At 51.4% G+C, this 15,372-nt stretch overlaps 1 protein-coding gene across 1 annotated transcript; it reads left to right on the plus strand.

The window, feature by feature from the left end:
- Window positions 1-579: 579 nt before the first annotated feature.
- LOC103618713 (histidine--tRNA ligase, cytoplasmic) lies at window positions 580-14,332 on the plus strand. Its single transcript, XM_008637146.2, has 12 exons — window positions 580-696; window positions 2,347-2,466; window positions 2,648-2,743; window positions 3,481-3,606; window positions 5,607-5,714; window positions 7,411-7,509; window positions 9,689-9,782; window positions 9,920-10,047; window positions 10,143-10,385; window positions 11,520-11,636; window positions 12,996-13,142; window positions 13,828-14,332. Exons 1-12 carry the CDS (start codon window positions 637-639, stop codon window positions 13,885-13,887), a joined length of 1,398 nt encoding a protein of 465 aa, XP_008635368.1. The 5' UTR covers window positions 580-636; the 3' UTR covers window positions 13,888-14,332.
- Window positions 14,333-15,372: the final 1,040 nt, after the last annotated feature.

The following is a 15,372-nucleotide window of genomic DNA, read 5'->3' on the forward strand; positions in this document are numbered from 1 at the left end:
GATGGGGGAAGAGGGGCTTGGGGGTACTGGGGACACCGGTGCTGGGCTGGGAGAGGGCTGCTGGGCGGTGGGGTTGCGTGCTGTGGAGATCTGGGAGTACTGGTGTAGAGGTTACTGGGCTAGGGCTGGCGGCACTGGGAAGAGGGGTGTCGGGAAGGATGGGAGTGCAGAGCTGGGAAGTGGGGGGGCTGAGGGTGCAGCGGGGACTCGTAGTGGGAACTGGCGATACTGGTGTTAGATTGAACGGAAGGATGCTTGGGAGTGTTAGGATTGGGAGGAGGATGCTGGAAGCCGCTAGTGCTGAGGTGCATGTAGCAGGAGCTGGTGGTGCTGGGTATAGGAATGGGGAGCTATCTGTGGATGGTGATGGGGTCGTGGGAGTCAGGAAATGGTGGGAGTGTTTGCGTTGCCGAGATAGGGGTGCTGGTAACAGAAGTGGGAAGTACTGGAGAGGAGCAGGGAATGTCCCTCTGGTTGCTGAGAAACTGGGAATAGTGGGTGAATTGAGGTTGTGGAGTCCGGGTGCACTGGGAATGCTGAGGCTGAAGGTACTGTGGAAGGCTGTGGGTGGTCTTATTCCCAGCTCCCTCCTTGTTCCATCCCCAGATTGCAAAGGAAGTGGCGAAGCTGCTGGAGATGAAGGCACAGCTGGGGGAAGATGAGGGGAAACACAAGTTTGTGCTCAAGACCCCGAAGGTAACTCCCCACAGCACAGTCCCGTGCCCCTCTGCATGCATGTGCACCCAGCAACCCCCCACATCTGTGGGCAGAAGTCCAGCATGGCCACACCTGTCTTTGTTCACATTTCTGTTTCCCTTTCGCTTTTAGCAGCAAGGGGGAGAAGGGTGAAAACATCCCCTGACAGCATTCAAGCCTGATACCCACTACCTTAGAGACTTCTGGGTGCTTCTGTGATTTTCCAGCTACTGCTGGCGTGGTCAGGAAATTCCCTTTTAATCAAGCTTTACTGTAGCTGCCCAGTGTGAGAGGTCTCATATCTGCCCTTAGTCTGAGGGGCAGAGTAATCCCATTTACTGAGCAGGTCTGGCCAGCTGCTGGAATTTCTGTGTCCTCTTGTGGAAGGACCCTTCCTTCACAAGTAGTTTTTCAGTCTCCAGGCCCCTAAGAATAGTGTCCATAATGCAGTTTCTGCTGAAATACTTTGTAACCTGAATGTTTCAGCTAATCAGAGAACAGCTGCTTCTGTGCTGTGGAGACAGTTACAAATATGCTCACAAACAAACCAGGCTGATTTCCAATGCCACTGACATTGGAAATCGTAGAAACATGGAATGGTTTGGGTTGGAATGACCTTAAAGCTCATCTCGTTCCACCTCTGCCATGGGCAGGGACACCTTCCACTATCCCAGGTTGCTCCAAGCCCTGTGCAGCCTGGCCTTGGACACTTCCAGGGATGGGGCAGCCAAAGCTTCTCTGGGCAACCTCACAGGGAAGAATTTATTCCCAATATTTAAATGTCTCCAAACTGCCAGCTTTGTCCATTTCCTTTATGATTTGTTTTGTTAAATGTAATTGTGGTGTGACAGCTGGAAAGTGGAAGGGTATTTCGCTGCTTAAAAGTGTGGAGAAGGGGATTTTGCAGCCCTGTTGAGTGCCAGAGAAACACAATTGAGTTTCCAGCCCATCTCAGGCTTGTCAGTGGCAGCTGAAGGCCACCTGAGTGACCTGTGGGTGAGGGTGCCTCCTCCTGCCGAACTGCCAGGCCTTAGAAAGCGGAAGTTGGAGGTCTAGCTAATTGACAATGATTTATATCTTACTGAGAGCATTAAGGTGGTCATTGGAATAATTCAGTGATCCTTAACACCAAAGAAATGGGAAGGGAGCATGCCCCTGTGAATCGTAGACAGATGTTTCACTGGTGTTGCATTTTGAAAGATGATTTTTCTCTATGTTTGGAAATTGCAGAGCTGCTGGCTGTTCTACAGTTTCAGAGCATCTGTTCTCTGTTTCCACCTTTGGGGTGGCTCATTGGGCAGGGGTCTGGCCAGTAGGTCTGAATCAGAGCCGTGGACAGGTCCTGGCTGCACTGTCAGGCTCGAAAGCACTGAACTCTGACTGCTGGATCTGTTTTAGCTCCTTTGTTTCCTGTACTGTGAAACTCCTGATTTAGGTTTTGCTCTGCAGGCCATGGCAGACTCTGTCTCAGCTGTGTCCTGATGTTTTCCAATGTTTTTAGTGCTGCTTTTTACCAATATCTGGTGTCTGGACCTGGTCTCTCTGCCTTTGTTAGCAGTATGGCAGCTTCTTCATATTGCTTCTGGCATCTTTCTCACGGCATGCCTCTAACCCAAAGTGTCCTTTGCTCCTTTCCTTCCCTCCCTCCAGGGCACGCGGGACTACGGCCCCAAGCAAATGGCCATCCGTGAGAGGGCCTTCAACGCCATCATCTCGTGCTTCAAGCGCCACGGAGCCGAAGTCATCGACACGCCCGTGTTCGAGCTGAAGGTGGGTGAGGACACAGCAGGTTGGCTGAGCTGCTGAGGATCCTGCAGTTGCAAGTGTTGAGGGTTGAGTTTCCTTCTTCCATTCCTAGGCATTCTCCCTTTCTCTCCTTGTTTTCTGTGTGCTCTAGGGCTGATCCCCTGTCACTGAAGATGCTGTTTGTTCGTGTGTTGTTTTGTTGTAGGAGACCCTGACAGGGAAATACGGTGAAGACTCGAAGCTCATCTATGATCTAAAAGATCAGGGAGGAGAGCTGCTGTCCCTGCGCTATGACCTGACAGTATCCTGCCACAGCTGGTGCTGAGCGGCCTTGTCTGTCCTCCTTTTGGGGCAGTGCCATCCTCAGGGGGAGGGAGGACCCCAAACTGAGAGGGAGAGCATGAGCAGGCAGTGTGGTTCAGTGGGTGCAGAACCCTTGCTCAGTTATTTACTGTGCATTGCTTCTGTTTGGTGAAGGAATGCTTAGAATCATGGAATATCCTGAGTTGGAAGTGCCCCCAAGGATCATTGAGTCCAACTCCTGACCCTGCACAGGACACTCCAGCCATGTGCCTGAGAGCATTTTCCAAATGCTCCTTGAGCTCTGTCAGGCTTGGTGCCATGACTACTTCCTTGGGGAGCCTGTGCCAGTGCCCAAAAACCCTCTGGGGGAAGAACCTTTTCCTGATATCCAGCCTGACCCTCCCTGGACACAGCTTCATGCCCCATGTGTGGAAGTAAAGAAGATTTGTACTGAATGGGGTTTCTCCCAAGCAGGGTTCCCAGGCCAGGCTGCTGCAGTACACAGCCCATGTGAGACTGAGATCCAGCCTGAGCTGCTGCTGGAAGAAGCCTGAGAGGACACTTAAAGGCAGCACGTGTGGAAACCTTGGGGAGCTGTGATAAGTCCAGCTGTCTCTTAGCAGTCCTTTGCCCCATGGGTGCTGGGTGGGGAGACAGTGAGGATCCAGCACTGCCTGTGACTGATAATGGGGGGGGGGTGATCCCTTCTTGTTCCCATCCTTAACTCTGTCTCAGGTGCCCTTTGCTCGCTATCTGGCGATGAACAAGATCACCAACATCAAGCGCTATCACATTGCCAAGGTGTACAGGAGGGACAACCCAGCCATGACCAGGGGCCGCTACCGCGAGTTCTACCAGTGTGTGAGTTTGGCTGTGGGCAAGGAACTGCTGGGACAGGCTGTGGGCTGGGCAGCACCTGTGGACTCATAGCACTGTCAGAATACAGGATGGAACGCTGGGTTACGCTTCCCTGTGGCTTCAGAAAGCTCTGAAGGATCCACTAATCTTCTCCTTCGTGTGTCCTTATGAGTGTGAAAAACAACTGGAGAGTGGGAGGGTGGGCATGACAGCTGTGACACGGTGCTGGCGTGGTGTGGAACTTTGTCATTGAGCCCCCAGGTATCACCTCCTTTGCACTGTCTGGGAGGGCAGCTCCTTGCTCCGTCCCCACAGTGCTTGCCAGATGGGTGGCTGGGAAGAATTTCCTTCTGATCCCAAATCTGGCTACAGTTCAGCTCTAGGTGTGTTAGCAAGACATACAAACCAGGCAAGGCAGTAGGATACTACTTCTGTTTCCTGTTTAGTCAATTTTAACTTCAATGGAAGGGAAAACCCAGAGGCCAAGTTACAGAACAAGTAACAAAGTAATTTCCTTTGTGGCTCTCTCATGGTAGCCCCAAGGAACAGCTTTGCTCTGCTCTACTGACACAGTCCCCAGGGACTCATATTGCAAACAATTTCTTTTGTTTGAGAATATTCCTACTTCATTATACAACCCCTGGGAACACCTTCCAGATTTGGCTTGGTGATTCCCATTTTCAGATGACTTGGGGTCATTGCCTCCTGTCTGATCTGCTACTCCAAGATAGCACTCCTAGGATAGCTGGAAATGGTCTTCTAATATCCAGGCTAAACTTACTTGTACCTGATGGTTTCCTTCCTCTCATTTAAAGAGTTCAGCTCTTTAAACAGTAGCTGTCATCTCTTGATATGTATTCTTCTCCTTTCCCAGGTAAACATTTGGGAAATGTTTAGAGAAATCTTCCCCTCCTTAGACCATGTAAATCAAGCTCTGTTACCTTTGTTTATCTCCTTTCCTTGGGGATGTTTTCATTCTTTTCTCAGCCTTGCACCTTTTCCTTCAGCTTTTCTTCAATATTATTCACCAGCCCTTGTTTCTTTTTCAGTGAGATTTCATCTGTGCCATTTACAGCGATATCAGCACTTTACTGATTTCCTGTACACTTCCTGTACTTCCTCACCCAACTTTCCCAGGGATTGCATCAGCCCTTTTTGCACTCAGCTGATCAGGAATTACCTATGTGATCCCACCTCTTCCTTCCTCCAATGCCCCAGTTTCTTTTGAGAGCTTGGTGAAGCCTTGTTCGAATATATCCACATAACGAAAATTATTCTTGTCCCAAAATCTCACAGAAGACTTTGCATCTGGGGATTCCTAAACAGGAGTTGAGGAAGGGCTCTCTTGTTGCTTCTGTGTTTTATTTCTCTCTAAACACTGATGTTGTTTCCAGTCATGGGCTACCAGCCTAATAAAGCATCTTGATGTTGGGCTTTGGTTCTTCTCTGTGCTAGTTCATCTGGTAATCTCTGGTGGGGACTACTTAGGCTTCCTGATTCCTTTTTCTGTCTTAGCAGTTGAAACTTTGGTTTTGCTTCTCCTGCCTTCCCTAATCATTAACTTGATCGGCATGTGTATTAAAAAAAGCATCCTAAGAATCAAGGTGAAACATTTGGCATTTAGGTCATAGCAGATGGGAAGTAGTTTTTTCCTCCCCTTTCTGGTTCCTTTGTTCTGTTTATTTACTGCTGCTCCTCCTTTTTGTTGTTTATCGAGGATCTCTGTTTCAGAGTGTCACACAGCAAGTGCTGGGTCAGGGGAGCAGCTCACAGTGTACAAACTCTTTGAAATGCAGTGGACGTGAGAGCACTGCTGCCTTCCGTGGTAGAGGTCCTAATCCACATCCTGTCCCTTCTGCATCCAGTCTGTAAGGGACAGTGCTCCCTCACATCCCAGTTCTGTTGGTTTTTGTATACAAACTGCTGTTACCAGCAGTTGAAGCTATTTTGCTGCAGCCATGCTGTGGTGCTGAATTGCTCACTGCCTTTTCCTCTGCTCCCAGGACTTTGACATTGCCGGGCAGTTTGACCCGATGATTCCCGATGCCGAGTGCCTGAAGATCGTGCACGAGATCCTGAGTGACCTGCAGCTCGGGGACTTCATCATCAAGGTGAGATTGGGGGGGGTCTCTGTGCCAGGGTGGGAAGCAGTGGTCATTGTCCTGTGGTTCTACACAGGAGTACCTGTGCCCACTCTAAGGCCTGACCCAGAAGTTCATCCCTCCTCTCTGCAAATGTGCTTCCTCTTGTGCTAAAGATTGGACCTCCACCTGGACTTGCTTTGAGTTGGGAATGACAGGAGTTTTCCTGAGGCTGCAGCTAACAGTGTTCTCTCCAGAACTAGACACAGTCCCTTGCAAAATTCCAGCAGCCAGCTAGAATAATAGAATGGTCTGGGTTGGAAGGGACCTTAAGTATAATCCGGTTCCATTACCCTGCCATGGGCAGGGACACCTTCCACTCTCCCAGGTTGTGCCAAGCCCTGTCCAGCCTGGCCTTGAACACTTGCAGGAGTGGGGCAGTCACAGCTTCTCTGGACAACCTGTGCCAGGGCCTCAGCACCCCTATAATAAAGAATTTCTTCCTAATGCCTGTGTAAGCAGGTGATTGTCATATTCACTGCCTGCAGTAAAACAAGCTTTGGTCCAGGATTCCTGGCCTTATCCCAGCTCCTGATGTCTCCTTAGCAGGGGCATCTGCTCAGTGTATGTGGTGTTGCCTGCAGAGTCCTGCCTTTCCACCCAGTCCTTTTTGGAGCTGAAGCATTTTCTAGAGCAAGAGCTATGCCCTACTGTAGGCTGAGCTTGCTGTTTGCTTCCAGACACCTCTGTTCCCTTGGAGCAGCAGCAAATGGTGCTCGATGTGTAGGTGAGGCAGGATGGGAAGGGTGCACAGGAGCAGGAGAGCAGTGGGTAGGAGTGCTGGATGCATGGGAGGGCGCTGGGATCTATGAGGGACCCGGAGCTGGGCCATTGCTGGGCACTGCAGGGAGGTGAGCACTGCAGGCTGGATGTTGTGTTCCTGTTGCAGCCCCATGGGGCAGCAGCCAGGTACTTCCCCTTGAACCTGTCTGGGGTGAGATGGAGGAACTGGGTGTTTGGGCAGTGGTGAAAGTGGTGCCTTTGAGGATGAACACACTCCTGCGGTGGGGAGCAACAGAGTAACCTGCCTGTGGTTATTCTTGTCTCCTACAAAGCACATTCTGGTTCACGTGGATGCTGGAGGATTCCAAATTCCTGTGCAGTTTCTTTGTTTCCGACTAATTGTAGATGTCCTCACTACCCGTGGAAATGTCGAATCCAGCTGAGCCTTTGGCCTCAATTATGTGCTCTTACAGAGCATAATTAAGCTACAGAATTCACTATACTATCATAACAAAAAAAATCCTCACTGAGGATTTAACATGATCAGATGTCCCTTTGCTCTTATGCTGAGAGTGTAGGGTAGTACTCTGAATTCATGTCCTTGGCTGTGGTCTGTTCCTGAGCTGTTTTCACATGTCCACATGAAAGGACTCATAGGCCCTGATGGTTTTTTTTCTCTGTTGAGTGGAGGTGTCTGTGGCTCTAGAAGGAAATGTGATGGCTCTGCCCAGGCTTGGTAGATGTCAGCTGTGCTGTTTGATCTGCTCTGGGAAGCTCAGCTCCCCAAGAACAGGAAAGAGAAATTGCAAATAGCAAAAAAACCCCTTGGCAGACACCTCCTATATTCTCTTCCCTGCTTAAAACTACAGGGGGACAAAGCAGGACACTGCTGAAGCATCTGGTTGAGTTCATAATTCCTGATGTGCTGCTCTCTTTCCCCCAGGTCAACGACCGGCGCATCCTTGATGGGATGTTTGCAGTTTGTGGGGTCCCGGACAGCAAATTCCGAACCATCTGCTCCAGCGTGGACAAACTGGATAAGGTATGGGCTGGAGCCCCAGGCTGCAACTGCTGCTGCTGGAGTCTCAGTGAATGAACCATGGTCTGTGAGAATTGGCTGGAAAACGCTGATAAGCATCGAGTTGTTCCCACCTTTCCCTGGAGGGGATTCATGCAGGGCACAGCATTCATGGAGGAAAAGTGGATCCTCTGTTTTTTTTCTCCAGTATCCCATAAGGTCCTGATGAAAGGAAAGGTGGGAGGGGAAAACTGCTCTTCACATGGGAGGTTGAACATCCCAAACCTTCACCTGCTCAAGGTGCTGCTGCTTATGAACCAGGCTCATGAAAACGTGCACCAAACTAGGCTAGGGCATTGACAAGCCTTTTTGAATGCATCAGGTTTAGTCAGGTGGTGTGAGGAATTACAGTTGTGTCCTGGAATTATAGAACAGCCCAGATTGGAAGGGATCTTGAGAGATCATCCAGTCAAACCTTTATTAAAATTTCAGACTTCAGGTACCAGGCAAGTGTGACATAAGCATGAAGTCTCTGTGAGAGCAGAGGAGTAGAGCAGTGCAGTCACAAGTGACAGTGTGTACTAGTCTGTAAGGCAGTTTGCAGGGGACAGGGCAGAGCAAAATGGAAATCCACGAGTGAGCAGGCTGACACAGTCGTGTTGTCCAGGACCCTGTTGATAAATGCTGTCCTGCAGGGTGCTGCTGTTCTCTTTTGGTTGATGTGATGTTCAGCATCCCTGCTGAGGATGCAGAGCCTGCAGCCTGTGCATGTTGCTGGCCAGGCAGTTCCAGCATGATCCAGGTACGACTGGACAGCACATGCCTCTGGCTGTGTGTGGGACCCTCAGGAGATGGACACAGCAATAAGAAGTGAGGTGGATTGGAGGAGGTGTCTATATTTTCCCTGAAAATAGAGAAGAGGATTGGAAGTGATGAGTAAGAGATCCCTGCTCACTTCATCCACGCTCTGCTGACTTGTGCTGGTAGCACAGGTGCTTGTATCAGTCATGCTGTGTGTAGCCATTGCCGTTTGTGTGGCGTAGCCAGGTTTGCTGTGACACAGAACAGTCCCTTCAGTGTGCAGCTGCCCCTTTAAGACATGAGGCAGGAAATCTCAGGTTTTGGGCTCAACAGGCTGCCTGCTTTGGAAGAGCACTGGCTGTTGTGAAGGTCTCCAAGGGATTCAGGCCATTTTGTAGCCTTTAGGGAGGAGGGAAAGGTGCCAGTTGTCCAGGGACAACTTTTTATTTGCAGCTGATTATCTTGGCTATAGGCCCTAGTCAGATAAAGATGCTGGAGATCAGACTCTTCAGTGTGTGTACAGCCCTCCTTTAGTAGCTAAGGAAAAGGAACCTTAACATGAAGTGCATTCTAAAGCTTCAGATTTCTTGGTTTGGGATCTGAAGTAGAATTTGGAGCTCAATTTCTGTCTGTTCAGATTCATGTGGAGGACACGATGTGCTTTGTGCTTCAAAGAGTGCTCCTAACCTTCATGTTAAACCCTGCTAAACACAGCAGCTTGTGTCTCATGTGGTCATGGTTCTTTGTTGAAAGGTGAGCTCTGTTTTCCTGTGGGGGCCTCATCAGATTGTCAAATGAAGTCAACTGGAGGAAGTCTCACTCACAGCCCTGCTAGCAGAGATCCATTGCAGAGGCATGACTGAAGTTTGGGGTTTGGGGCTGAGTATGCGTGGAAAAGCAATGGGAAGGCAGCACTGGGCTTCTTTCTGATAGGATCATTTCCTTGTGATTTATCTCAGTGGAGCTGGATGTAATCAAGACTCAGGTTCTCTTTGACCCCTTGGTCATTGGGAACATGGCAGCATATTTTGCTTACACTGGGTTTTTTCCATTACCCAAGCAACACCTCACACCTTTCCAGGTGATTCCATGACCAGCAACACTTTCCTGAATGGTGTTTATGATTAAGTACCTAACCAGGGAAACCCCAGCAGCAAGATGGCTCAGATTTGGTGGTTATACAGTGCTGATACTCGATTCTGGCCACAAATCAAACAAAAAGTATTTTTATAGGGTTGGGTTACAAACAGACTGTACCAGAAATGGAGTTATGCACACGTGACTGTGCTCTGAGAGCTGCTACTTCTCCATGCACCTTCTAACCATGATGACGGGATTCTGCCGTGCAGAGGAGAGCCCGTGTCCCTTGTGCAGTGGCTGATGCCCTTCTCTCCCCTCTCAGGTGCCATGGGAAGAAGTGAGGAGCGAGATGGTGGGAGAGAAGGGGCTCTCTCCCGAGGCTGCGGATCGCATTGGGGAGTATGTCCAGCTCCATGGTGAGCACCACGGGCTCGTGCCCTTGGCCTTGTTCTGGGCTGGGGATGGAAGGTGCAGGGCACACGCCCGGCTGGCCGGGGCTGCCCCGGCGGGTGCTGCTGCCCTGACGCTCCTGAGGCATGGCTGGTCCCCACAGGTGGGCTGGACCTGGTTGAGCGTCTTCTCCAGGACCCAAAGCTGTCCCAGAACAAGCTGGCCAAGGAGGGGCTGGGGGACATGAAGCTGCTCTTTGAGTACCTGACCTTGTTTGGCATCACAGAGAAGGTGAGGAGGTGTGGGGGCAGTGTGGGTGCAGGAGGGGTTCCTCCCCTCGGGGGTCCTCGAGCACCCAGTGACGGGGCCTCCCTTGTGCCCTGCAGATCTCCTTCGACCTGAGCCTGGCACGGGGCCTGGACTATTACACGGGGGTGATCTTTGAGGCTGTGCTGCTGCATCAGGAGAACGAGCACGTGGAGGAGGCGGTCAGCGTTGGGAGCGTGGCCGGAGGCGGCCGCTATGACGGGCTGGTGGGGATGTTTGATCCCAAGGGCCGGAAGGTGCCCTGTGTGGGGGTCAGCATTGGGATCGAGCGGATCTTCTCCATCCTGGAACAGAGACTCGAGGTAGGTGCCTTTGGTGCTCAGCTAAGCACCAAATTAATGGTTAATCCCCCACTCCAGCAGCTGCTGAAGAGAGTGGTCCTTGCCCCAGCATTTGGAGAAGCCAGCCAGGATATAAGCTCCAGTTCTCTCTGGCCTGGCAGAAGATATCTGGGGCTCCCACTGAAGACAAGACCCTTCTTTCCACAGCCCTCAGACACGGCTTCTGCAGCTGCAGCTGGAGGGGGCACTTTAATCCTCAGCAGTAGCAGGTACCTGGGGCAGGTACCTTAGTGTTCCCCACTGCGTTAGGCATCCATGTGAGCCCATGTCCTCGTTGGCAAGGCAGCATTGTTCTGCAAGGGAGGCAGCAGCCTCACACATCTATTTGTCCCACCTATGGCACTACAGAGACCAGACAGGGATCATATGTTCCAGGGCAGGAAGCGCAGTGCCTCTAGGGGTGTTTCCCAGATAGCTTTTTCCTCTTCCCCCTCCTCAGAGTTGTACTGTTCTCCGTCCCAATCAATGGGTGTTAAATAGGTCTTTGTAAGCTCCCAAAATGTGGCCACATGTTCTCCTCCCCCAGAAGTCTGGTGTTGGTTCTCTCTTGGCAGCCAGACACAGCTGGGATTTCTAAATAGAAACTGAATTCCTCCCTCACCACCTCCAGTCCTGGCCAGGTTCATTCCTTTGCAGGTGACCTTTTAAAGACTTCTCCCTTCAGCAAGGCAGCAGGAAAATGCCACATGGAGTATCCAGCATCTGCCACAGGGGCTGGTGGAGCATTCAGCTTGCTGCTGTTTAACCCATAGTTAGGAGCTCAGCTGTAGAGCAGACAGCTGCCCGTGTCTGCCTTCTCCTGGGTGTGTTGCTCCTGAGCTGCTTGGAGCAGGTATTTAGGAGGCCCTTGGGTGTGCAGAAACAGAGGGGAGGTTGTGTTAAGCACACATCATGGAACAACAGCAGAAAATGAGATTCTGCTCTAGGATGGGATCTGTGGGACCTCCCTGACTCTGAATTTATGCTGTTGATCCTTCTGAGCCCAGTCCTCTTCACTGCTAGATTGATGGAGTTGGGTGGTCACCCATCCTGCCCATAGAATCTCAGGTGTATCAGTACGTCTGTGGCATCTTTTGAGTCTTGTCCCCTCTCTAGGCCTCTGAGGAAAAGATCAGGACAACAGAGACACAGGTGCTGGTGGCCTCTGCCCAAAAGAAGCTCCTTGAAGAGCGACTGAAGCTCATCTCTGAACTGTGGGATGGTGGAATCAAGGTATGACTGGGTGATGGCAAAGTCGAGAGCTGCCTGGTTCACTCTCTGTCTGGGAATGGACCACATCTGGCTTTGCTTTGGGAAGGAGTTACAGGGAGGAGGTGGGGGGGAGCAGACTGCCTTCCTGAATGGAGCATTCCTCTTCCCAGTGTCCCAAATTACGGGCTCTCCACGAAGGGCTGGGCAGCAGGACTTGGTTAGCCCTATAACTGCAAGGGCTGCTCTGTGCCTTACCTCAGGACAGATTCCCAAAGCAGGCAGCAGGGCCCTGGTCCCTGCCTGCTGCGGACAGACTGCCTCAGTGAGGGGAGGGGAGTGCCTGGGTGCTCTGCTAGGCTCCTGGCCATGTAGGGACACCCCAGGTGACATGGACTAGGGTTAATGGCCTGGTGATTCCCAGGATAAGCAGTGTCTTGTCAGCACCTTTGAGCTGTGTTGTGTTATTACTCATTGGCATGATCCTTCCCATTTAGGTTGGAAAGAGCCCTTGACGCCATTGAGTCCAACCATTCACCCAGCGCTGCCAAGGCCACCACTAAGCCATGTCCCCAAGTGCCACATCCATGTGTCTGTTACATCCCTCTGGGGATGGTGACTCTGCTGCCACCTTGGGCAGCCTGTGCCAATGCCTGACTGGCATTTTGAGGAAGAAGTTTTCCCTAATATCCAACCTGAATCTTCCCTGGCTCAACTTGAGGCCATTTCCTCTTCTCCTGTCACTTGTTACTTGGGTGAAGAGCCTGACCCCCACCTGGCTCCACCCTCCTGTCAAGGAGTTAGGGAGAGTGAGAAGGTTCTCTCTGAGCCTCCTTTTCTCCAGGCTGAGTCCTCCCAATTCACTCAGCCGCTCCTCATCAGACTTGTGCTCCAGACCTTTCCCCAGCTCTGTTCCCTTCTCTGGACATGCTCCAGCACCTCAGTGTCTTTCTTGCCCTCAGGGGCCCAGAACTGAACATGGGATTTGAGGTGTGGCCTCACCAGTGCCCAGCACAGAGGGACTGTCACTGCCCTGGTCCTGATGGACACACTGATGCTGGTACAAGCCAGGTGCCTTCTTGTCCACCTGCATACACCTGATCTGTGTTCAGCCACTGTCAACCACCACCCCCAGGTCCTGTTCCATGAGGCACTTTTCAGGCTGTCTGCCCCCAGCATGGAGTGTTTCATGGGGCTTTGTGGCCCATGTGCTGGACCCAGCACTTGGCCTTGTTGGACCTGGTGCCCAGCCTTCTCCATGAGTCCATCCTCTCCCCACCACACAACCTCACGCTCACCAGACTGGCCCAGCAATGCCTGGTTGAAGGGGTCCAGTGAAACATCCCAGTTTGATGATGGTGTTGTGCTTTGGCTTTCTCCCAGGCAGAGATGCTGTACAAGAAGAACCCCAAGCTGCTGAATCAGCTGCAGTACTGTGAGGACACAGGCATCCCTCTTGTTGCCATCGTGGGTGAACAGGAGCTCAAAGATGGAGTTGTCAAGCTGCGCATCGTGGCAACCAGGGAGGAGGTATGGCCTGTGGCAGCTTGCCATGGTGTGGGTGGCTATGTGACCCTCCAGACCCAGTGGTCTTTCCAGCAACTCCTGTAACACACAATATTGCAGTTCCTTGCTCCATGCAGCTTCCTGGAGTAATGAAATGCTGTTGTCTCAAGCTCTGGAGAGTTTCCTATTATGTAGCCTCCTTGCACTCCTCAGTTCAGGAGCCTGCAGCATGGAGGGGTGATTCAGTGGCCTGCATGGCTGCTCATGCTTTCAGTCCATGATATGGGACCGTCGGTGAAGGTCCTGGAGGTGTGCTCTTGCAATGAGTGAGACTGAACAGAACTTGGTTAGCCCTGAACTGCAGGGCTGCTTTGTGCCTATTATCTCAGGACACATTCCCAAAACAGGCAGCACTGGAATCAGTGCAGAGGTCACTGGCTAGATCACTGCATAGATCACCTAGATCAGTGGCTTTGGAGAGTGGGAAGAGAATCATTCTCACAACCATTGTGCAGGAGAGGGCTTACTGGGGTTGCTGGTGGGTACCTGCTCTTTCAGGTTCAGCTCTGTGGCTGCTGCAGCCCACTTGATCCCTGTAGAGGGACTGGTGCCACCTTGGTGTGACCTCCTGAGACACAGGGCCACGGCTGTGGGGGCATGTCAAGCTGTTGGAGTTGTACTGAAGCAACTTTTTGCTCCCCCTGTGTAGATCAATGTTCGCAGGGAGAGCCTGGTGGAGGAGATCAGGATACGAACGAGTCAGTGTTAAACGCCTTCGGACGCAGCTACTCCTTTGCTGGATTCTGGCTGATGGATTTCCTTCCGTAAACACCTTCACCAGGCTGTGCAGCAGTGGGTGGGGTGTCGGGGTGACTTTGAAAGCTGTATTTATTCTTGTCTTATGCCCTTCCTTCCCTGGTGGGAGCCAAGAGGCTGCACTGACTCCTGCGCCGTGCCCTGGCCCTTGAGAAGGCTGCTGGGAAGATGTTGTGGAAGTGGCTCTGGCAGATGCCGGCCGCATGTCTGCCGCAGCGACCCATGGAGCCCCATGCTGGCAGCAGATCCTGGGGGTTTGGCTGCAGCTTCTTGTTCCCATCACTTTGAATAACCATCCTAGCCCATCTCTCTGCTCTGGCTGCAGGGGAGTGACCTTATCCCCAGCAAAATGTAATGGCGCTGCTCCCAGAAACATAATAAATCTGTCTGTCCCCTGCTGTGCCTCCTGTCTCTGCTTGCTGCTCAGGGCAGGGATTTGCTCACCTGCCTCATTAAGCCAGAGCTGTTTTTTAAAGGTCATTGTAGATGTTTCTGCAGCTCTGATGTTTCCTGCTCCCTCTGGCTACTTCTGGCACTTCCAGCCCCTGTGACAGGTGTGGAGCTGAGCCCCCACAGCCCGGTGGAGCTCCATGAGCGGCGTCCCAGTCACAGGTGTTACAGGTCCCCCAATCTCCTGTGGGTGGCTTGGGGTGCCCCCCAGGTCTCTTCCCTGCTGAGCCACACATTTTGCCTGATGTGCCCAAACCAGGTCAGTTTTTAAACCTGTGGCTCTCTAAACAAGAGTTAGACAGGGATAAAGAATAAAGAAACAATGCATCTTTTCTGTGCATAAAAAGGGAAGACAAGACAAGGGCATGGTAGGGAGAACAAGGTAAGAAAGAGCTCGGCAAGGGTAGAACAAGGAGGCAGAAGCAGAACAAGGCAAGGGAAAGAAAAGTAAGGCAAGGAAGGGGTAGGCAAGGCCTCCCTTCTCCTACCTTGCCAGCTCCTCCCTTGCCCTGCTATCCCCCAGTGTGCTTGGTCCCACTGCGGGGGGATGGAGCCCCCCAGGCAGCTCCTGCAGTCCCCAAGCTGCAGCTCCGTCCCTTTGCCCACGGGATTTATTTCAGCTCCAGAGCCCCAGTATTCCATTTCAGCTCCACAGTGGTTTGGGTTCGCCTCCAGTCCCAGGGCACCTACTGCAGCCCTAGGGATTTTATGTCCCCTCTGGCCCCACAATCGGTGGTTCAGCCCCAACTCTACAACCTTTATTTAATAAACTATGTATCTAATAACAGAATAAGAATAGAATAAAAGTACAGTAGTTCAATAGCACAATAACCCATTAATGTAATGAAAAAATGATTGGAATACCAAAATAGCATAATAGAATAAAGAATAAACTAATAAGAGAAAATAAAAGTAGAATAAAATAATAGTAATAGACTAAAACAGCTTTATTGCCCTTATTTTTAAAATTACTTTAACTCTAGATCCC

Source organism: Corvus brachyrhynchos, unplaced genomic scaffold (genome assembly GCF_000691975.1).
Source record: "Corvus brachyrhynchos isolate BGI_N302 unplaced genomic scaffold, ASM69197v1 scaffold376, whole genome shotgun sequence".
Lineage (NCBI taxonomy): Eukaryota > Metazoa > Chordata > Aves > Passeriformes > Corvidae > Corvus > Corvus brachyrhynchos.

Bases quoted from the DNA above. Each gene is read 5' to 3' on its own strand.
- LOC103618713 (XM_008637146.2), top strand. From the start codon at position 637: ATGAAGGCACAGCTGGGGGAAGATGAGGGGAAACACAAGTTTGTGCTC. The intron at 2,467-2,647 runs GTGGGTGAGGAC...GTTTTGTTGTAG, and splicing joins CGCCCGTGTTCGAGCTGAAG to GAGACCCTGACAGGGAAATA. The intron at 9,783-9,919 runs GTGAGCACCACG...TGGTCCCCACAG, and splicing joins GGAGTATGTCCAGCTCCATG to GTGGGCTGGACCTGGTTGAG.